Here is a 24,465-nt window from a genome sequence, read left to right on the forward strand (position 1 = left end):
CTGACCTTCATCTACTTCCTTTCCTGCAGCTGCCTGTACCTTAGGCCCACAGAAAGCAAGGTTCTTTCTTCAAACAAGTCATAGTTTGAGTGGTGGTTTGGAGCTGAATGTACCCCAGAAAAACATGTTCTTAAACTTAATCCATTCCTGTGGGTGTGAACCCATTGTAAGTTGCACCTTTTTATTTTCAGGTACCGGGGCCAGGGATTGAACCCAGGATCTTGTACGTGGGAAGCTAGCACTCAACCACCAAGCCACATCAGCTCCCCTAAGTTGGTTTTTTTGTTTGTTTACTTGTTTTTTGTTTTTCAGGAGGCACCAGCACCCAAACCCAGGACCTTCCCATGTGAGAAGCAGGCACTCAACTGCTTGAGTCACATCTACTCCCCAAGTAGCATATTTTGAAGAAGTTCCATGGTCCACCTCAATCAAGATAGATCTTAATCTATAACTGGAGTCCTTTATAAGCAGAATGAAATGCAGAGAGAGAGAGAGAGAGAGAGAGAAAGCCACAGGGGTGCAGCCAGAAGCTGAACATCAACGGAACCCAGAAGAGAAAAGAGAGACCAGGAGACGTTGCCATGTGCCTTGCTATGTGACAAGCTAAGGACTGAGAAAAGCCAGCAGCCTGTCCCAGAACGTCACCACCTTCTGGAAGAAAGCATCACCTTGATTTGACTTTTTACTAATCTCAATAATTCTCATTGTTTAAACCAGCCCATCGCATGGCATTTGCTTAAGCACCAAAGAAACAAATACAGTTTGTTACACACTTTCATGCCCTTCTCCATGTTATTCACACTGACTGGAATGTCCTTCCCTCTTCTCTGCCTCGGAACCTCCCAGTGAATCTTCATGACCCTGCTCAAATTTCTCCTCTGTGAAAACTCCCTAGTTCTCAAGGCATAATTAAATAACCACAACTTGCTTTGCTCCAACAGCTCTTGATATACACTACTCTGACAACATGGATTAGCCCCCACTACAGCCCTGTCAAATAAAAATATGCAAGTGTTATTTGAAATTTTCTATCAAAATTTTCATTAAGAAGTTAGAAAGAGATTGGTGAATTTTAATAATCTACTTTATTTAACCTGCTATACCAACATATTATCTTTTTAACAAGTAATCAACATAAATATATAAAATATATGAACATAAAAATATAAGGAAATACTGTACAGTTTTTTCATATTAGTTCTTCAAAATCCAATGTGTATTTTACATTTACAGCATATTTAATTAGATACTAACTTGTCATAAAAAATAATTGATCTGATTTCAGATTTCATAAAATTTCCAGTTGAAAAAGTAGATTTAACATGCCCAAGTTGTTCCAAATTTTCCAATACCTGAATAAAATATCAGGTTTTTTAAAATTTTAAATTGAAATTAAATAATATTAAAAAGTCAGCTCTGCCAGCACGGTCAAGTGCTATTATATTGGACAATGCAGTTCTACTGTAATTATTTGTGCATCCATCTGTCTTCCCCATTAAATTAGACCATATCTAATTTACTTGCATCCTCTGCCATTGCCTAGCCTAAGGCTTGGCATGTAAATGGTGTTTTATGAAAGTCTGTTGAATGAAAAAAGAAAAATAGATGGGGAGACCACTTGACTCTTCCCCAATCTGAAATCAAGAGAATTATATTGTAAATAATATAAAGGGCACTTTTTTACAAATACATACACACCATTCACACCCACACAAGCACAGGCCTGTATGAAAAGCAATTAAGCCTAAATACATTTGATTTTTTACTGATTCCATCGGTAATAAAAATGACTTCCTACACACTATTGCCCCTTCTTCTCTGCTATACCCTTCTTTTCTCCTTCACTTAGTGCATTTATGGACCTTCTACACAATTAGCACTTCAAAATATGCTTTTGTATTCTCTAGTTGTTTTCTCTGCCTATGCTTTTCCTTCTCAAATTGTAATTTGAAGCTTCGGGGAATAGAGATCATTCCTCGTATTTTGTAACTATCATCACACCAGACTTAATAGCAATGACAAAGTGCAAGAATTTAATGGCATATAATCAGTTCCCAGATGCCTTCTTTTCAGTGAAACCCCACATATGTATCACTTTCTCTGACAGCTGTGACCTGTGACCTACACATGTAAGCAAATCTTCTCTACGTGCTACAATGTATTTTGCACATGCAATAGTCCTGCACTCCCAAGAAGGTGGGATCATGTCTCCAATCTTCTTTACAGTACCCCTCAGCACCTAGAGCAACACTGCCATCAAAATGGACCCTTCAGTAGGTGTCGTTTCCTGTCCCCACTTCCCATCCCCATCAAACCCTAACCAGTCATGGGACGCAGGAACACGAGAGAGGAAAGACCTCTGCCAGGGCAGAGAACTTGTGGGTCTATCTCTCCACGGACAAATAACTCCGAAAATGAATGCACACATATAAAAGTCCACAAAGGGATTAGAGAAGGTTGATCTTTTATTCTTATTAATGCTCCCTAAATAAGAACAAAATGAAAATAAATGCACAGATGCCTGAGGGCATCAGTCACAAGGCTCCTCTAAGCCTGCGCCGGTGTTCTCTCTCCTCGGCTTGGATGGCTCTTGCCTGGTGTCCAGCTCGGCAGGAGTGCACTTGGGGGTTAGCATCACCTTGTCGTAATCAAATTCTTCATCGAGTGAGAAAGCCTGAACTTCATCTCCATGTATCTATAAAAGACAAGAAAGAAGGAAAAAACAGATGAATAGTTTCAAATGAAGATAAAGTTGAAAACATAAACTCTCTATTAACATTTAATTAAACTTTTTTTAGACTTCAACACTCTCAGCTGATTAATCTGTTTTTAAGTGAAAGAACAAATTCAATTATTCAATTTGACCTAATTTAAGCCTCTTAATATGCCCCATTTGTAGCACACTGCATCTGAATGAATATCATTAACTAATTCTGCCCAAGGCAAGAATCAGAAAGTCTCCCTTGCACACATTCGTTACATTTCTACCACTTGTAGTGCTAGGGCTGGAGGCATATGGAAAAACTAAGTTATATTAAAATATGAGAAACTGCACCTTAAAAGGCTGATCAATCTTAAACACAATTTGAACATTTGCTAAAAAAAGACCGCATCAATGAAACATAATTTTTAAGATAAAAATACTATACATTTGATATACTTCTTCCAATAATACTTATAAATCCTAGGCCAGTAAAAGTAAGAATTAAAATACATAGCATCATCTCAAATAAAAAATTACAGGATCCATTTATTCCTACCAAGAATTTTTAAAATATTGCAGAGTTTATCTACAAGTCAGAGTAGCTGCAAAGAGATACAACAATTGTCTCTATTTATTCATAATTCATAATTTTTAAAGACTTCCTAACTTAGATAAAAAATATATTTTCCAATAAATAAAAAGTGAATGTGGGAAGCAGACTTGGCCCAGTGGTTAGGGCATCCGTCTACCACATGGGAGGTCCGTGGTTCAAACCACGGGCTTCCTTGACCCGTGTGGAGCTGGCCCATGTGCAGTGCTGATGCGCGCAAGGAGTGCCCTGCCACACAGGGGTGTCCCCCGCGTAGGGAAGCCCCACGTGCAAGGAGTGCGCCCCGTAAGGAGAGCTGCCCAACGCAAAAGAAAGTGCAGCCTGCCCAGGAATGGCACCGCACACACAGAGAGCTGACACAACAAGATGACGCAACAAAAAGAAACACAGATTCCCGTGCCTCTGACAACAACAGAAGTGGACAAAAAGAAGAACATGCAGCAAAATGGTCAGAGAGAACAGACAGCTGGGGCAGGGGCATGGGTGAGGGGCTGGGGGTGGGGAAGGGAAGAGAAATAAATAAAAATAAATCTTTAAAAAAATAAAAAATAAAAAAGAGTGAGCGCTTTTAAATTTCATTGTATCAACCCCTTAAAAGCCTCTCCAAAAGCAAATGATGTGTGCTACAATGAAATTATCCAGCACCTCTGTGTAGCTCTATACTAAATATGGTGATGGTTATATAATTGAAAACTATGGTTTATGCAAAATGAAAAAAAATGCCCTACAGCTATAATTAACTTAAATATTCTTCCATGGAAGATGATCTCATTTGAGTGGTTTTTGCAATATTCTTGAAAATGAAACATGTAACTCAGAAGCTATCTGCTTTTACTAAAGGAAAAAAATTATGAAAAGTAGATATTTCTTCTCCAGCAAGTGATGTCTTGTAATTAGTTACGTAGTTCTACAGCAAACTCCCAGCCATCTATCATCCTTTCTTTGCAAAACCATCAAGAGGGCAAATTTCAGAGACTCCTTTGTTTCCTCTTTATTAGAAGTGCTGGCATGCTATTCTGACAAAGACAATGTTGGGAGTTGCCCCTGAGTGAGTTCCTACCATGTGCTAGGCACACCGCCAGGAATCTTTAAACAACGCTGCAAGTAGACGCTGTTACCTCCATTTTGTTAAGCTCTGAAAAATTAAGTAACTTGCCCCAGGCAACACAATTAGTAAGGAGAGAAGCATGATTTGGATGAACAAAAACACCAGCAAAAATCAACTATGAAGTTTCACTAAGTCCAGTCTTTCAGAAAAAGCCTTTGGGAAAAAACATCTTTTCTGAGTTAGCTGGACAATTCCCATGCCTTCCATCAAACAAGTACTCAAGACCACATGTAATGCCATGACCATCTTTAAAAAGGCTTGAGGATGCAGGAAGCTAGTCACCACAGCCAAAGTGACATCAGGGCAACATTGGTAAGGCAGGTTCAAATGGAGAAAGGCATGACACAATATGTTCATTTCTTGCACATCAGCATCCTTGCCATCTCCAGCCCCACTCAGTGGCAAGTCCTGAGGCCAGCAGCTGGGCCACACTTCAATACTGAGCCAGTTCTAAGTCACCCTCGCAGGACATGAGGAGAAGCCTCATCTCTACCAGTGCATTCAGTTTGAAGATACTCTTGAGGCTTTTTCATTCTTGGGAAAAGGCCAAGCTTCCTTTCCACCAAGCTTCAGGCTAACCATTACCATGTGTACCCACTGCCCTAGAACTTGGAGCCCTGCTCTGAAGACCCTAAAACCTGCCTAGACCTAATTAGCCACTCTCACTAGATGGAGTAATTTTTAGTTCAACCCCCTCCCACTGAGGCTGAAATGCAGTTTCAAACTAGACAAGTCCCTCTGCTTAAAATCCTGACGATACCATACCACGTCCCCACACTCCTGTTATACAACACAAACAACCCTCACATTCTCACCTCCCTTCCTTTATTTAGTCACTCAATGGCCACTTATTTATTGAGTGTCCATTATGTATGACATGTTGGAACATAAGATGAATATAGTAAATTCTATGTCCTCAAGGAATCACAACCTTAAGGAGAAGAGAGAGAAGTAAATGAGCAATTTCAATCTCGTGTGTCATGCATTCCAACGACAATGCAAAAGACTATGGAGACATAAAGGGGAAAGTGCTAAAGTATACTTTGCTCTCAAATGAGTACTGCCATTCTAGTACCTTCTCCATTCATCACGAGATTCATTGCCTACCTTGTATTAACAACCCAGATAGAGTAAGGCTTCCTTCAATGTTGTATTCTATCCTTTAAGACTTTCTAATAAGGACTACCTTGCATGATTTAGTTAGTTCTAAGAACATTGTGTTCTTACTCCTCTTCCTTCACCGGGGTTCCTATATACCTTATGGCCACAATATCCAACCATTAAGGTAAAAGAGATACGGAAATTTGCTCATAAATGGAAAAGTCTTATTTTCCTGTAAGTTTTTTCATAAATTTTAATTCTTCTCTATTTTGGAACATGATTTTCTTCATCAGCTACATAGTATTGGCCATAGAAATAGTGAGAAATAAAGTTCTTAGCAAGTCAGTAAATATGATGCCAATACAAATATTATTCATTGATAATGTACTTAAAGAAATAAAATTATACTAAAATATACAAATTTCATTCCTTAGAAATTAAGGGTTATTAACAATACCTATTATAAGATTAATTTCCTAGGTAATCAATTAAATGCTGAAATATAAATGCAAAAAAGAAAAGAAATAGTTCAGTAATTTCAATACCAAAATATGATACTCAGGATTTTCTAAAATATTTGCAGGTATCACTGTCCACTTGATACTGTAATGTGGTCAGTATATCCCTAAGTCAAATATCAAAGGAATAGCCTCCTGCAATTGCTGAGATCCGCTCAGTGATAGGTTGGCTCGAAAGAAAGGCAATGCAGAACTTCACAAAATAAAGGAGAGAGAGAAAGACACAGAGAAGAGATAAAAATGGGACCAGGGGACTCACAGCTTCTGGAACTGAGAGCCTCAACCTAGTGTCCACATATTTATTGGAAACTACTGAACAGCTGTTTGCTATAAGAACTGCAACATCATCTACAATAATAGGGAGCAACTGCAACATCTACAATAAGGAACAGGTCATACACAGTTCAAATACAAACTAAACTCTTATTCCCACATGCAATCATTCAGGTATTTCCACAAGCATTCAGATAGTCTTTCCATAAACTCTATATTCCTATTAAATTCTAGACATTGTGCTAGGTGCTGGGGATACAAAGACGAAGTTAAGAACTATAGAAAATTACAGGCTAACAAGTTAGACACATAAACAGATCATTATAGTAAAATGTGGTAAGTACGAATGGCAGAGTAGGGGATGATGGGACTAGGGAAGGGATACATAACCCAGCCCAGATTAGAGGGATTGGGAAGGAATCAGAGAAGGCAGACTTCCTAGAAGAGGTGATGCCTAAATAGAAAGTTAAAGAGTGAATATTAGTTAACCAGGTTGAGAGAAGTGCTTTGCAGACAGGGAGTTAACATGAGCATGCAATGGAAATAAGCTACAGAATTTCACATGTGCAGATGTGCAAGTAGTTGAGGGTTGTTAGAGCATAAAGTACAAGGTAGAAAGTGGAAAGAGGTGAAGATGGTGCCAGACCATGGCCTGCATGCCATTTATCCTGGAGATGATGAAAAGCTAATGAAGGAGTTAAGCAGGGTAGAGACTATGCACTTTAGAAAAATCCCTTTGTTCATTCAATTTTTACACAGAAAGCAACTACAATTTCTCCTTACCATGAGACAGACAGGGACTATCTTAGATATTGGAAACATAACCTTGAACAAAACAGAAAGCCATCCTACCCTCTTCTGGGTTATATCTAGATAGGTCTCTTTGAAGATTAAATAGAAGGTAGATTTGAGGGAGACGAGACTGGATTTAGGAGACTAATCAGGAGTATGCTTAAGATGTCCAGACAACAGATAACAAGAGTGGGAGCAGATGTGGCTCAAGTAGTTGATTCTGCCTCCCACATGGGAGATCCTGGATTTGGTTCCCTGTGCCTCCTAAAGAAGACAAACAAGGTGCAGACAAGGAGAAAAAAATAAGCAGACAATGAGCAAAAACAATGAGCAAGACAACAAGCAAGCAACAAGCAGACAATGAGCAAAAACAAATGAGCAGGGAATGGATGTGGCTTAAGCAGTTGAGTGTCCACCTCCTACATGTGAGGTCCCAGGTTTAGTTCCTGATGTCTCCTAAAGAAAAAAAAAACAAGCAGACAATGAGCAAAAAGAACAAAAACAAACAAAAAACCCCAGCAGACAACAAGCACAAACAACAAACAAACAGACAACAGCCATTGCCAGGGGTGAGAAGGACAGATAATGAGAACTGGGCTCTAGTAGCAGATTTGAAAAATATTTAGAAGGCAAAATTGGTAGCACTTGATAACTGACAGGAGATAAAAAGGGAAGAAAAGGGAGAATGCAGGAAGGGAAGCAGGTAAAGATAAGCCAATTTTTAACATGTTGAATTTGAAGTATCTGAAAGAATCCAGGTGGAGATACCCAATAGACAACTGAACATACAAACCAGAAGCTCAGAAAAAGGTTTCAAGCTAAAGATACAGATCTGGAAACCTAAGCATAAAGGGTAGTAATTTAAAGATGAAATTCAATCCAAGTATGTGGCATGAAAAGAACTGTAGGTTAAGCATAGAACCTTGAGGAACAGTGACTCTTAGGTGGTAGAGGAAAGAATCCAAAGGAAGCAGCAAAAGAGCACATGAAGAACCAGAGAAGAGTGAAGTGAAAGCTAGTGGAGTAAGACTGTTAGAGGAGGAGGCAATGATCAACCATGTCAAACCCAGTAGACAGCTTCATTAAAATAATGAAAAGTATCCATTGGGTTTGGCAGTTATAAAGTAAGTGGTAGCCTTATTCAGAATACATCAGTAAGGTGTCTGAAGCCAAGGACATTTTGCAGTATATCAAATGGGGAGTGAGGCAAAAGGAAGCAGAGTTAGCTGGTACATTAGGGCCTAATGTCCTATGAAGTCTGGAGGAAAAGGAGGAAGAAGAATAGACAGCAGCTCTAGAGGGTCTAAGGTGAAAGGAAGGTTGTATCTTTCTTTGTTTTGTTTTGTTTTGTTAAGGATGGGGGAGACATGAACATGTTACATGTTATGGGGGGTGAACAAACAGGAAAAGAGAGAATGACTCTACCGTGTTATTATATCAGAAATTCACTCCTAGTAAACAATGAGGCTTTTTGTTTACATATCTGTTCATCCAATAAATATTTATTACCTTTATTTATTATGAACTATATGCTCGGCACTGGTTCTGCTTTTTTGGCATTTTAATCAAGTAAGCTTCTGAAGACACACATGAATGAATTTAAAGTCTTTCAAAACAAGGGGCACATATGAAATTCAAAGTGAGACTAGATGTAAATTGGAATTCAGAAGACATCACTGTGATCTTCCCAATGACAGCTTTTAAAATATAGAAAGGTTACATCTCTATGCATTTCAAGGTTGGCTGTTGTGGAATGCTTCACGAATTCCATTCTTTCAAGTTAGGTTCGTTTTAGGGTTCTAAACTATAAAACTGCAAGATTTTTACAATACAAACTGAAATTTTTTACTTATTTCAAAGAGAAGAATTTGTGCCATGGAATACCAGATCCCCTCCTACTAAACAAAAATCAACTGTGAATTAGTTATTAACTTGTTAATTTTGCCTAAGGAGCTGAGAGAAATATGTGGATTTCAGGTGTCTAATTTCAAATCGGATTGAAATCTTTTTGTAGCCTTCAGGGAATAACACACTATTAGGAAATAGCTAGCTTCCTTAAAATTGCTCAAGTGATTTACTCTAACAGATATACTGTTAAAGGAGGAATCACTTCCACCCATAGTTCCACACAGGCAAATTAAAGAAAACAGAATTTAAATGCTCAAATCAGTAGCAGCAGTGTTTGGCTGTAGGGTATCTTAAACAACAATATGGTAAATAAACTGTCTTTATAGGTGAAAATTTTTAGAGTCCATCATGAATTGGAAAATCAGAAGATCTATTAAAATGCCTAAAGGTTTCTTTATGCCCTCTTTCTTATGGCTCTCGGGGGGAGAAAACAATTTTTCATCTTCCTAAAGTGAACTCTTTTTGTTCTATAAAGCCATTCAAAACTTTTAAAATTCATCAAAATAGAGTAACCAAGGCAAGAAGTTACTCACAAATAGAAAGTGGAAGGTTCTTCGAAAATGTTTGACTTTAAGGGAAAAATGAACATGTATAAAATCAGTGACAAAATTAGAAAAAAATTTAAACTGGCCCAACCCACATCAGAAAATTGATGGATCCTTAACGGGCGATTAAGAGGAAGTCTGGACACCCAGGATCCATTTTCATCTTTCGAGATTAAAGTCACAGAAAGCAACTACCATTTTGAGCCCTAAAAAGCCCTTGCAGGAAATTGATGGCTATGTTCTTTTACTGTTATTGGGTGTTTTAAAAAAAGATTAATACCATTAAACCAAGGCAGAGTTGGCACAGTATTGTGGTTCTAAATAATTCTGAAAATTTTATCTAACAAATAATGCTTAGGAATAGAATCCCTACAAAGATACTGCTACAGATACTTAAACAGCAAAAGTTATTCATCTATGGCTCGTGAGTTTGCCAATTCAGAAATTGCTCATATTTGATTCTAACAATTTAAAATGTTCATATTTTCTGGTAAGAAATGTATATTCCTTTTAAAGATATGATCATATATATGGAGTTTTAACTTGCATTTCCTGACTACTTGAAAGATTCCAGAAATCATTCAGCTTTTTTTAATTGATTGACTAAAATCATTTTATAACAATTTCTATAATGATAGTAGATGCCATGACCATTCACTGGTCCAATAATTTTTATGGGCATGACTGAAGCCAAGAACATGAATAAGTGTTTAAAAGAAACTGATTCCTACTAGAAATGACTTTGAATTTTAGTTTCTTACTACTTAAAGCAATCCATAACAAAAAAAAAAAAAGCACACGGAAAAGTAGCTGTCCCTGCTAGTTTATCTGGTAGAACCTTAGAGGTATCTTTGTGATCTCAAAGTTCTCTAAGAAAAGGACAATTTAAAACTTAGATGTGTGATGAACTAGAGTCAACAGTATAATTATAAAAATGTTCCTGGAAGTTGATGTGGCTCAACCAGTTGGGTACCCACCTACCATATGGGAGGTCCCAGGTTCAGGTTCTGGTGCCTCCTGGAAAAGGCGAGGGAGCAGTGAGTGGATAGACGAGAGAGCCACCTGGGGGAGATGGGGATAAATAAAGAAAATTAAAGTGAAAAAATATTTTTTTAAATGTTCCTTTATGAATTTTAATAAATGTCCCACATTAAGGCACAGTGTTAATAATAGGGTGGTTCTTGGGAACTCTGTATTTTATACATGGCTTTTCTGTAAACCTACAACTTCTCTAAAAAAATAATTAATACATATATATACACAAAAGACAAAAAAATTTGAAATGTGTGCATAATTTCTGATTGAATGACTACTTCCATAACAGAGTATCTTCAAGTGACAAGACTAGTACCTGAATGACTACATAATTAAGAAACACACTAGGGACTTTATTAGGAAGCAATAATAAGAGCAATCAATAACTTCTTGTGCCTGGTTGCCATTTATGCTTGACTGAGGCAGTTGATAAAGGTCACTATCCCATACCACCAGCAACCTCTACTGGTGCACATTTGCTGAGTATAGGTAGAAGAGTTGTAAAGCAATGGCAAAAAATAATGTCAAGTTGTACATTCGGGAACATAAAGGTATGGTAGAGATTCCAATCCCCTCTGCTTTTAAAGCACAAACCTAGATATTTCCCAGCCTCCCTTGTGGCTAGATAAGACATGTGACTAAGTAGTTGCCAATGGAATGTGAACAGAAATGAAGGGTTCTGATTCCATTGTCTTGGGGGAGCTTGCTGCCTGATGCTTTCACCGCCCTGTCCTCTGGATGTGATAGTGAGCATGCATAGAAAATGCCCATGAGGACAATGCTCTAAGAGACTGTGCAGATCCAGTAAGAAGGAGCCTGAGTGTCTGAAGGACGTGCTCACTTTAAACGCTCTTCTCAGACTATTACACGAGAGAAATAAAATTCTGTCTCCTTTTAGCCACTGAATTGTTGTTGGGACTTTCTGATATGGCAGCCTGGGCTTATTTTAACTAATATAAGAGGCTTATAAGGACCTTAGAAGTACTAATAAAAGGAAAAATGGCCAGTTCAAATGAAAAGAGGTAAAAAAAACTGGCCATTCTTTCTGTCATATAGTCTGCAGATAGCACTGTTCCACAGCATGGCATATATCATAAAATAAAATAATTTCCACGTGAAAGCATAATTGTTTTCTGTGTTTGAAAAGAAAAGCACACATTAACAATGGATGGCAGTGAGAAGAACCAATTAAGCAACTTGAATTCTAAATTTTCCCAAATCAAAGAAAAATGTTAAAGTGCAGAGGTCTAGCAGCATTTCTTAGAAAGGGTAACGAAATCAAAGCAGTTTCAAGTCTAATGGAATTCCCTGTGGAGTACCTCTTCCATTTGTCTGTCTGCGTCTTTTACAGTGGGCCTTGGTTTGCCTTCACAGGTCAGAAGCTGGTCCACGGAAGGAAAGCAGGAAGTAACACTGAGGCTTACATCCTGTTCCACTTCTCCTGGAAGCAGCAGCAAATCTGTTGGATATAAAATACTTCACTTGATCCTTTCAGCAAGTTCACAAGTTACCTAAATCATCTCAGGGCCCACAGTAGTCCAAACAAGGAAGCAAACATGCCCAAGTGAAGTACAGGTCAATTTCACAGTAGGGTCTTGACTCAAGTGATTCTCCTTTCTAGAAAACCTAAGTCTTTGATGCATTTATTCTTATATGCCTATTATAAAGTTACATTTCATCTAAAAGGTCTGGGCTATTGTTTTTGGAGTAAGTTAATTGTTCCTCTCACACCCAAACTAGTATCTACTTCTATAGTAAAAGAAGGAAAAATGATGATACTTTTGCCTCATTTTTCCATATTTTCCTGAGGTTGTGAAGAGAAATAAAATAGAGTGTTGATTTCATCCTGTAACAATATGGCAATATTTCAAAAAATATATATTAAAAAACAATGATGCCAGAAGGAAAGTACTTTAACTTTCAGTAGAAAAATGAACTACTCTGTCATATTCAGAATGCATGGTCTAATTTTCAACACCTGCAAACAACAACTTTCTTCCAGCTTGTTTAGCACAATCACAAGAGTCAATAACCAATCTTGGTTTTCTGATAGAGCCATTATAAATAGATATGTTCCCTCATTTTTTCATGTGTGGTAATACCTAGATGCATCACAGACAACTGGTGATTTTCCAGCATTTCTGTAAGGAGAACAAAAACAAAAAACAAAAAACAAATAGGAACACATCACCACAGTCTAAGTTTTCATAGGACTAGAAGGGCTTGTCCAAGCTGGCCAATAACTTGCAGCGGGCTCAGGAAGATGCTGCCTGCTATTCAATGATGATCCTAATTAAGCCATAACTAAGTTCTCAGTGGAAGTGATTAATTAACAACAGGCATGTTTTCGCTGTTGCCAATGGCAGCGTATATAGGGAGATAATTGAGCAGTTACTGATATTCAAAACTGAAACTTATTTGAAATACATCTCTCTCACCACAGCAAATAACACCTTCACAAAATTAAAAAAAAAAAATACGCATAATTACAAAATTCTTAAACTCCAACAACAGAGAACATAGCATACAGCCTGGAAACAAAAATGGAGGGATAAGGTGGAGATGAAGGTACTTCAGCTATGATTAATTATTGAAATCCTAGGCTATGATGTAACTTATTAGCAGAAAGAAAAACAATAACAAGAGCAAACATTTATATGCCTGGCTTTTTATATGCATTAATTCAATGAATCTTCCCCACACGTCTATTATTTCTGATTTTACAAATAATGAACTCTAAGCACAAAGAGTAACCTTACTCTTTGCCACTAGAAAGTGGCATAGCCATGCAGTCTCTCTGCAGAGCCCATGCTCTTAACCCACAATGTCACATTATGAACTTCTTTTTGATAAAACTTTCCATTATATGTATTTTTAAATCTAACAGAGTATATATACATCCAAACCCAGAGCCAAAAAAATGCAACTATTATTGCACGTTCACATGATTAATAAACATTAAGTCAATTCTCAAGCATTTTGAACCCAAAGAAGTATTATTTTTAAACTCAATAAGGCTGGTGGGTGTCTACTTATAGTTCAAGGCCAAACTTCCTCACCGATCCTCTGGTATAATTGTCTAGGACTGGTACAAGCCTGGCTAGGGGTCCACCCACAGCAAAGACACAAAGAGAAAGGTTTGGGCCTATTAATATGTAAAACAGTATCTACAAGACCCATTCACTACCAGTATAAATATATGTTCAAATGTGAAATCAAAATCAATTCTGGGAAAACGGATGTGGCTCAAGCAGTTGGGCTCCCATCTACCATATAGGAGGTCCAGGGTTCAGTGCCCAGGGCTTCCTGGTGACGGCAAGCTGGTCCATGCAGTGAGCTGGCCCACATGGAGTGCCAGCACATGTGGGAGTGCTGTCCCCCAGAAGTGATCCCCTGTCAGGAATGCCGCCCCATGCAGGAACGCCACCCCGCACGAGTGCCAGCCAATGCAGAGAGCTGGCGCAGCAAAATGATGCAACAAGAGGCACAGGGGAGAGATAAAAAGAAGATGTAGCAGAACAGGGAGCTGAGGTAGTGCAAGAGAATGATCACCTCTCTCCTACTCTTGAAGGTTCCAGGATTGGTTCCTGGAGGTGCCTAATGAGAATACAAGGAGACACAGAAGAACACAACAGCAAATGGACACAGAGAACAGACAATGGGGGGGGGGGGGGGGAGAAGGGAGAGAAATAAATAAATAAATCTTTTTAAAAAATCAATTCTGCCTTCAAAGCTACTTAAAATCATTATTGTGACTGACAATATTCAATATTGTGCACTGAAGGTGACAACTGTGCAATTACTTTACTAAAACTCTTCACTTACCTACTCTATTTGCAAAGGAGGTAGGATTTTCAACAAAAATACTCTGTTTCAAAAACTTCCATTTCCATGGGAACACATCTTTCAAACCAGTAAGACTCAGTATCCCTCACATTTAAAATTCTTGTCATTAGTTTCCTCACTGCAAATGCAAAATGCATAAACTCATAAATCTTGATGCCAACAGGGCACCTGATATTTACATAGTAAATTCTCCACAAATAATTGCAGACAAGAAGCAAATTGCTTGCATCTTAACTTTTAAACTGAACATCAAGAATCAAGAGTCTACCTGCCAATATGACATTGTGGGTGATATAAAATAAGTATTGTCCTTGCCCTCAAGAACTAAATGTAGTTACAGGGATGACTTTCACCTATAAAACCAATCAGAATAATCAAGAACAAAACTGAATGGCCTTAATTCTAAAGGTGACAGAAATTTATAAAAGTGAAACCTTATGGATTGAACAATCTGGCAAGGCATGTTATTAAGAAAACAAAGGTATCTTTTAACCATTTTATATTATATATTCATTCTTGTATAATAATTATATATTCATATTACCTAAGGGGAAAAACAATTGAATTCACTGATAGTGGAATGGAATTTCCAAAGTTCTGTGTCAAACTTTCTTAAACTGAAATGCCTTCAGAAACGATCTGATCTTACTGTTATTTGAAAAACAATGAAAGGCCTTACTGTCATCTTAACTAAATAGTACCATCTTTTGTTTTTGTTTTTGTTTTTATGAGGTACCAGGGATCGAACCCTTGACCTTGACCATGAGAAGCAGACACTCAACACTGAGCTACACCTGCTCCCCCACCATCTTTTCTAAGGTACATAGTAAAGTTAGGGCAACTCTCAAAATAAACCACTATAAGACAGCAAGACTGGTTGAAAATATTTCAGTCTCTTCTTTTTCAACTTTAAGAATAATTTCCAATATTTGTAAACTATGTATGCATGACATTTGTCTTTCTGTATTTAGTCAATGATCAGCAAGTCAGAGCATATAACTACATAATCTAATATGACAATAAAAAGTGAGCAGTCTACCTGACATTTAATAATATTGACTATAATACTATTTAATCTGTCTGGTTTATTTATAAAACTAACCAATCTGTTCCTTTGTTGCTGTTTGAATTCACAAGGCTTCCAAAAACAGATACCATAAAATGGGTTGGCTATTAACAGTAGAAATATGTTAGCTTACAAACTTACAATTTTGAGGCTCAAAAAAAGAAGTTCAAATCAAAGCATCATCAGGTGATGCTCTATTTCTCTCTCTTTTTCTTCATCCCATTTATAAAGGACTCCAGTAAGTTGATTAAGATCCACCCTGGGCCACACCTTAACGGAAATAACCTAGTCAAAATTTCCTACTTATAATAGGTTTACACCCACAGGAATGAAATAGCTTTGAGAACATGATTTTCTGGGGTACACACAGTTTCAAACCACCACAGGTGCCACATAGAAATGGTCTAATTTTACTGAAAGTTTGGGTATTCCACAAGAACAATAATGATATAGATAAATGCTTTAGCAAGCCATGCCTTCCAGCTATGATACTGTAGCTCAGTGTTTCTCACTCTTAAAAGTGATTGAAGACCCCAAATAATTTATGTTTATCAGTTATAGATGTCATTACTTATCACAGAAATTAAAACATAAGTTTTCATATTTACTGATTGAGTCAATAAAAATAACAATCCATTATATGTCAAAATAAATATTTATGGAAAATATATTTTTCAAAAACAAAGATTTTCCAAAACTCTAATTTTCACTTGATTCATTGACAATTCTATCATTGGCAATGTATACTATCATTTGCTTGCCTTCAAGTGACAGGGTTATATCATCATCTTTAAAACTTTTTGGCTATCAGTCATTCTTTCAAGTATATGTGGTGACCCATGAAAAACAAACTATTTCAATTCTTTCCAAGAAGAAGGAACTCTGGTTTGAAGAGCTACATTCTAGAAATAAGCAAGAACTAGAATACAACAGCCCTCACAAAGCTGAAATCCAATCTTGAATCAGGTCAATTTCTGACTGGATCTGGTGATCTATTCCTACTCTAATGCTTGCAAAATGTTGAAGAAAATCTTCTCTATAGAAAGACAGTATCATGCAAAGCCTCTATGATTTCTTACACACAATGTTCAGCATTCAAATAAAAATTACCAGGCATAAGAAGAAACGATATCAAAAGAGAATATGGGCAATAAAAATGGACACACAGGAGATCTCAGGTATTGGAGTTATGAGAAATGAACTGAGTAATATGTTCAAAGACTACATGATAAAAATGGATAATTTCAGGAGAGATCTGAAATGCATAAAAATAAATATTCCAGAACTACTTTAAAGATTACAATAACTGAAATATAGATGGGTTTAATAGCAGATTAGAAACAAAGGATTGGTGGAGTAGAATATAGATAAGAGTAAATATTCAGATTGAAGCAAGAAAAGAAATAGAAAAGGATAGAATATACCTAAAAGAGCTTAAGAGATACATGGGACATGATGAAAGATCTTAGACACAGGCAATATTTGAAGGATAACAGCTGAGAAATTCCCAACACTTACAAGAATCTCTACAAATCCCAATCAAAATATATGCAAAGAAAACCACACCAAGGCACATCATAATGAAATTACTGAAAAACAAAAGGAAGGGAAAATATTTTAAAACGTCAGGAAACATCAACTTGACACATGATTTTTCAAGAGCTTTCAACAATGAAAGTCAGAAAATAATGGAATAATATCTTTAAAAATAAAATGCTCAAAAAAATCCAAACTTGGAATTCTATAACCAGTAAACATAGGGAACAATGGAATAATAAAAAATACTTGATAAGTCCAAAATTGGCAGGAAATGAGGGGGAAAGAACACAAAACAAGCAGAAAACAAAATAAGATAACAGTTTTAAACCCCAATACATCAGCAACTATATTAAATATAAAGGAACTAAATCTTCCAATTAAAAGACAAAGGTTTCAGAATGTGTATATATATGTATATATATGTGCAAATGTGTATATAAATATATATACAATATAAACAGTATGCTTCTTATAAGAGACACATTAACTAGAAACTTCTTTGAAGAAAAAAAAGTAAAGTAAATGAAAGTGGAAGTTCAAAATGAGAAAGATTACTGTCCATCCAAGGATAAGATAGATACAGCTGAATTGGAAAATGGTGCTTGTATCACAATCTCAATTGGGCTGCTTATTTATCAGGCCTTCCTCCCAAAAATAGCTCTTGGCCTATTCAATATGAGAGAAAGTCTGCACAGCTATCACTTATCCAGACAAGTATATGGAGAACTGCTTCACATCTATAAAACACTGAGAGTAGGGTCTACATAAACCTCCAACTTCAGTTTTCAGACTTAGTTGCATATTAGAAGCATCTGCAGAGTTTTAAAAACTGTCACTGCCCAGGTCACAACCGGCCACTGAAACAATCTCTCCAAAAGCAGGACCAAAAGAGAAGCATATTTCTAAACTCCTCAGGTGATTTCAATGTGTCCCAAAGATTGAAAACCGCTGTACAAGGCAGGTCTACACCCCAACTAAGTGTGTTTACTATAAGACAGGAGACAGGCACAGAAGGAAAGGGATATACCTTTGAACAGCAAAAGTCCAAAAGGATGTTTAGTTCCTTTTCCCAATCTCAGCAATTACATAAAGCCTCCCTCCTCCCTCAGGGAGAAATAAGCAGAAGAATTGTGAGAAGGGTAGAATGGAGTAGAATCACGAGGACTGGGTAGCAGGTTTTCTCTGTGGCTAATATGGCTTTCAGGAAGCAGATTTGGCTCAACGGATAGAGCGTCCACCTACCACATGGGAGGTCCAGGGTTCAAACCCAGGGCCTCTGACCCGTGTGCTGAGCTGGCCCATGTGTAGTGCTAATGTGCGCAAGGAGTGCTGTGCCACGCAGGGGTGTCCCCTGCTTAGGAGAGCCCCACGCACAAGGAGAACTGCCCCCGGTAAGGAGAGCCGCCCCCGTGAAAAAAGTGCAGCCTGCCACGGAGAGCTGATGCAGTAAGATGACGCAACAAAACGAGACACAGATTCCCAGTGCTGCTGATAAGGATTGAAGCAGACACAGAAGAACATAGAGCAAACGGACACAGAAAGCAGACAAAGGGGCAGGGGGGCCTGAGGGGGGGTTGGGGAGAGAAATAAATTAAAAATAAATCTTTCAATATATATATATGGCTTTCAAGCAGAACCTTATAGATAAGTCTACACATAGAAAAATTAGAGGACATATTTATTAAACAATACATGGTATAGTGTGGACCTAGTGGTCTGTGGTATTCACATGACTGGCAAAAGACTCCATAGATCAAATAAGGTTAGGAATCCCTGCTTTAGGTAGTTCAAATTCTATTTTTTCAGAGATTCTCTGATCCCACAGAGAAATTTAGGTTCTCCTGCCAAATGCCCTCATGAGATCTAGAACAATTTGTAATCCTATAATAGTGATTATCTAGTTAGTGACTGATTCTTCTACTGAATTATGAATTCCATGAGGACAGGATTTGTTTTATTCTTCATTATATTCCAGACACCAGCCCCAGTCATTCACTAGGCTGCCTAAACCTACTTAAAGTTGCAGATAAGAAAATAATTTCTTAAAGTAGCCAATTCCCTTACTTGTATGCAGTTGTCCATTAGTGACTAAAAATGTTTGGAAGTACTAGAAAACTTGAAAATGAACATCAAACAAGGCTGCCAATCTTTGAGTTGGAATGAATGCCAGTTCTCATTTTACACAATCAACCACAGTATAAATATGCCCCTGGTCAAGTGACTTCTGTAAGACAGTATATAATTCTCAGAACTCAACCTCAAAGAGTCTCTTAAGTCAACTGACCTCAACCAGAAAACAAGCTGGGCCAACTCAGGGAAAAGAAAATAAAGATGACCAGAAGACTGTTACTGCTCTAATGGCCTCAGCATAACAACTAGTATCTATTCCAAATAACAATACTGCTCGTTACCATCAGGTTAACTACTTTATCTCACATTAAAGGTAGGAAAAACTGGTTAGCTTGATGTCAAACAAACACCAGTGTACTAAGCACTGTAGTGCTAAAATATCAGCCCTCAGACAACTGCTCAATACCACTGCACAAAATTGCTCCTCTAAAACACTGTCTTCACCTTCTCCATCCCTGGCTGCCAAAAGATAAGCCAAATATTGCAACAGAATCATGCTCCTGAAACTTGGAGAATATTTATAAAAGTAAATACAGTGAACAAATGAAGTCAATGATAGAAAAACAATATGCATTCCACTTCCTTGCAGCCTTAGGCAAATAGGTTGCTTAAACAATAATAACAGAATCTAATCAGTAAAACCTCCCAGCTGCCAAAATTATACAAGCAACTTGCCTATTTAAAATGTCACATTTCCCATCTGATATAAATATTTGCCTTCTGCTCACATTCCTGAAGTGTAATACAAATTAGACCCAAAGTAAAATTCACCTTGGCACAGACTATTTAATTTTTTTCCTTCCAAGTGACCCCTAGATTGTGCACTATGAAAACTGAAGCCCTGGTGGTCTTTTTGGTAATTGGAATAGATCACTGAAGCCTGGGATGCTTTTTAGCCTAGGCTTTTCACATTATTTTTACATGTGGGAAGTTCTTGACTGGCTCATTCAGTCCACTGAGACTTGGTTCAGCTTCACTAACCTCTCACACACACATATGCAAGACTGCCTGTTATCTGATTTCTAAAAAAAATCACCCTACTGAGACCTTTTCATTCAAGGTATTTGTTTGTTTTTGAGGTACGGGGGCCAGGGACCTCTTATGTGAGAAGCCAGTGCTCAGTGACTGAGCCACATCAGCTTTCCTGGGTTGGTTCTTTCATTTGCTTTGCTTGCTGTTTGTTTTTGTGGGTTTTTTTTTTTTTTCAGGAGGCACAGGGAACCAAACCTGGGACCTCCCATGTGGGAGGTGGGCACTCAACTGTTTGAGCCACATCTGCCCCCTCAAGTTTTTTTTTAAATAAAGAAATAGATATTATAACAAAAAATAAAAAACAAAAAAATGTTTAAAGTAAACAATGTGTAAATAATGAAAAAGGGTAATTTAAAAGATTGATATAATAAAAATCAGTAAAGGTTTTGGTAAAAGCTTGCTGAAGCAAGCCTGTGGCTATGCCAGTTTACATCAGTATCCAAACCTTCTCATTACTGGCAGGAAGTGAGAAATTTAAACCATCACAAAAATATCCAACAAGTGCACTTCTGTGTTCTCCTATAAGATTAATGTTATAATGCAAATGTATTACATGGAGACTAGAACCATTTGACTCCACGTGTCATCCACAGACTGCCAACATCAAAACCACTTGGGGTACTGGTTAAAAATGCAGATTGTCAGATGCCACCAACGACCTTCTGCATCAGATTCTCTCTAAGGACAGAACCCAGGAATCTGCTTTTATAACAAGCACCCCTTCCCCACCAGTGACACTAAAAAACAGAGTGCTCACTTCTTAATAAATCCTTAGCTCTCCCTTCCTATCCAATCGGAGCCCCTTCAACTGCTCTTCAATTAGAAATTCAGAGACCCCTAGCATATTAAAGTAAGAGAAACTGTCCCTGGAGAATGTGATTTCTTTAGATCTCCAATCTCACTTGAACCAAATAAGTAACTAAAAAATCTACAAAGCCCGCCAGTTAATAGAGGGCTTGAGAAATGATTTCTTCAGTGGAGTAGTAGAGATGTTTTGCACAGAATAAAAATGCTAATTTCTTCCAATTATCCAGGCCTTCTCAAATTCCAGAGAATCCAGAGCAGGAGCTTATATAGTGACTTAAACAGAAAGTCCCTATCCCCAAACCAATCACCCCCATCCCCTTTAGTTCCTGTCTGATTACTAATAAGTCTCCCTCCCCCAACAATAATGACCGTAATTCATGTCTCTGACTACCTAAAGAACCCAACACCTACACCAACAACCAAACCCTTATAGAAAGCACCCCTTCTCTAGCATGTAACATTGACTTTGAAATATTCTTGCATATTAAGTCAGCAAAGAGAGTCTTCAAAACGAATAACCCTAATTTTGAATACAATTTGGAGGTCCTCTGAGCAACAAAGGATACCTGTGCTTACATAAAAGCGTTGACCAGAAAAGGAAATATGCATGATCTATATTAATAAAAACTGACTAGCATTAAGAAGCCCTCTTCCCCGGTACAGCCCAGGCAGAAAACCAGGAGGATTTATTTATAATACAGCTTTAATATTACATGTTTGTTTTTACATATTTAATAAATATTTATGAAATCAAAAATGTAGATATTATTTTTGGATTTTTTTGCATTCAATTCTGATATTTCTATGTGTTAGAGGTTTGCAATTTACAAGCTGCACCTCAGTTTCCCCTGATATGCACTGGGAAAAAGGTAAACCCTATCCCCCATGTGGCACTTTCCCACAGGTTAAACAAAGTAACCCCATAGAGACAGGAGTAAAGGGAGATAGAGATCTTCACCATCTGCGTGTCAGAGGGAGATGGAAATCTTTACTACCTCTACCTGCATATCAGAGGGAGATGAAGACAGAAACCTTCACTTTTTACAAACTCTTTAAAACCAAAAGAAACATTTGCTCCAACAGCATTCCAAGAAGCCATGGACTTCCTCCACCCCCTCACTACCTCACTCAGACCCTCAACCCCCCTCCCACTAACTGTCATTCCCCCACCTAGGAAAGTTCTGTATAAATTCAAGTCCCGCCCTTCCAGGAGTGGGCTGAAGTCTTTCTTCAGACCCCCACCATGCTGATGGGGGGACTGAGGTCTGTTCTTCACACCCCCTCCGTTGGGAGAGCTTCTCAAAAAATAAATTCTTTCCTTATGGTCAATCAGTCTCCGTATCCCAGTAAGAGCTGTATTTTCTCCAACACTATGATTTTTATGATCAACTGATATTCTTTGTAGCCCTTAAAAATAATCTCAGTTGTAGCTGAGCGTGGGGGTTTCGTCCTCGCTCAGGCCCAAGAGTCGGGGGGGCTTGCTCCTGCCGAACCACCGGCGGGGGTTGCCCCAAGAGGGAGCACCGGTTCTCCAGGCGTGGGGGACGCGCGGCTGGGGAAAAACCACGGAGACCGCTTGAGCGCAAGAACAGGTCTGCTTTATTACAGAAGTACACTTAGCTATATAGGGTTGGGTAGAGGGAGGGGTGTGATGAAGGGAGGGCTGGCTAAGGGGCAGCTGTGGATAGGCTGAAGCTGATGGATAGACCTGAGGTAAGCAGTTATTGGGGAAGAGGGCAGATTGTGGGTTGGCAATATGGGCGGGACTGGCGGGAAGGACGGCGGGGGCTGGAAGGGGAGGAGGGGTGGAGAAAGGCGGTAACAATTGCTCCTTTTGTTTTAAAAGGAAATAGAAGCAACAAGTTTTGGTGCGCACGGTGGGTGTGAATGACTCGGCGTGCGCAGCAACAAGAGATAAGGATTATGAGGAGGGGGAGAAAAAGAAGGTTATAAGGACGGGTACTGGAATAGGACGAGGGGTGGGGGGAGACCACGAGGACCGGCTGGCCGTGAGCGGATGACATAGCATCTGGCCAGGATGCATGTGCCCGCCATTAGGGTCGGCGCACGCCGGCGCCTGGCGCGCGCCGAGCCTTGCCAGCGAAACGGGCCCGTGGTGCCCCTGAATCCCTCGCCCGAGGGGGAGGAAGACAAGAAGCTACAGGCATACGGTCTGGAGCAGGTGGCGCGGGTGGAAGGGATGTGGAGGACGGCTGGGGGGGGACTCAGCGGTGGCGAGGCGTTGGTAGTGGACTTGTACAAAGGAGCTGAACACTGCATTGGCTTGGTCTTTGGCAAGGTGGACTATCCTTCTGATGGCCCAGGGGCCCACAGTGAGGGCTAAAAGGATGATGATAAGGGGGCCTAGGAATGGAAGGAGGTATGGGAGGAGGGTATGGAAAACACTGGAAAAATATTTTGCGTTTTCTCGCTCTTTGCGGCGTCTATCTAGTCCCTCTTGGACTTTCTTCAGGTTGTCCTCGACCAGGCCGGTGGAGTTGGCGTATATGCAGCATTCTTCTCCAAGGGCGGCACATAGAACCCCTTCTTTAAGGAGGAGGAGGTCGAGACCGCGACGGTTCTGGAGAACTACTTCAGAGAGAGTTAAGAGAGTCTTTTAGGTATTTTACAGCATTACGAAGATAGGTAATATCTTCGTCAACGGCCTGTCTGAGAGAGGAGAGGGCAGAGGACTGTGTGGCGAGGGTGGCGATCCCTGTGCCTGCTCCCACAATACCCAGAAGGGAAGCAACTGTTAGGACTGCAGCGACAGCTAGAAGCTCGCCCACTTGAACAGAAAAGTCATTTGCGAACAGCAGTTGCCGTGGCTCAGGATTCCCAGGAGTGTATATGATGGCAGCAAACGCCGTTTTTGAGGCATCTGTGAAGGCAGTGATGGCTGAAGGGATTGGGTTCCGTGCGGGCAATGGACGGAACGGGTTGGAAAACGCCAATTGAGACATTCCCTGCAGCAATCGGTGATGAGGATAGTGGTTGTCAAAGGAGCCACGAAAGAGTTCTACTAGGCTTTGCATTTGGGCATTGTTCATGATGAGGGAGATAACTTCCTTGGCATCTAAAGGCCAAACAATGGTGTGTGGCGGGATGCCATACGTTTGTATGGAGAGAAGTACTAAGTCAGTGGCCAACACGATCCAGGCCCTTATGAAAGGGCAGATTTTTGGGAGCTTGCTTTTTGACGTATGAAGAAAGAGGAGGGGGCCATCTTGCCATAAGAGACCCGTGGGAGTGACCGGCGTCGGCAGGACTAAAGCAAAAATTGGAAGGTCAGGGGAGAACCGCTCTAGGCGGCATTGCTGTAGAGCGGCGCTGACCTGTTGGACGGCTTCTCGGGCAGCGGGGGTGATGGTGATGTTGCGAGTGACTGCAGTTGGTGGGCTATCCTTGGTCTGCAAGAGCTCAAAGAGGGGCTGCATTTGTGCTGTTGTGA

General features: G+C 39.1%; 1 protein-coding gene across 5 annotated transcripts in view; it reads right to left on the minus strand.

The window, feature by feature from the left end:
• Positions 1 to 2,447: 2,447 nt before the first annotated feature.
• Positions 2,448 to 24,465, minus strand: part of IFTAP (intraflagellar transport associated protein) — a 92,729-nt gene continuing 70,711 nt past the window's right edge. For 2 of the 5 annotated variants that reach the window (XM_012521457.3, XM_058305555.2), the window contains 3 exons: positions 11,914 to 12,053; positions 10,541 to 10,621; positions 2,448 to 2,695 (listed from right to left, as the gene is read on the minus strand). In XM_012521457.3, the coding sequence (XP_012376911.2) occupies positions 2,531 to 2,695; positions 10,541 to 10,621; positions 11,914 to 12,053 (386 nt within the window). In that variant the 3' untranslated portion in view covers positions 2,448 to 2,530. Of the gene's footprint in view, positions 2,696 to 10,536; positions 10,622 to 11,913; positions 12,054 to 24,465 lie in introns of all 5 variants that reach the window. The other 3 variants (XM_058305556.1, XM_058305557.2, XM_004483175.4) reach the window with 2 other exon arrangements.

Source organism: Dasypus novemcinctus, chromosome 10, assembly GCF_030445035.2.
Source record: "Dasypus novemcinctus isolate mDasNov1 chromosome 10, mDasNov1.1.hap2, whole genome shotgun sequence".
Classification (NCBI taxonomy): domain Eukaryota; kingdom Metazoa; phylum Chordata; class Mammalia; order Cingulata; family Dasypodidae; genus Dasypus; species Dasypus novemcinctus.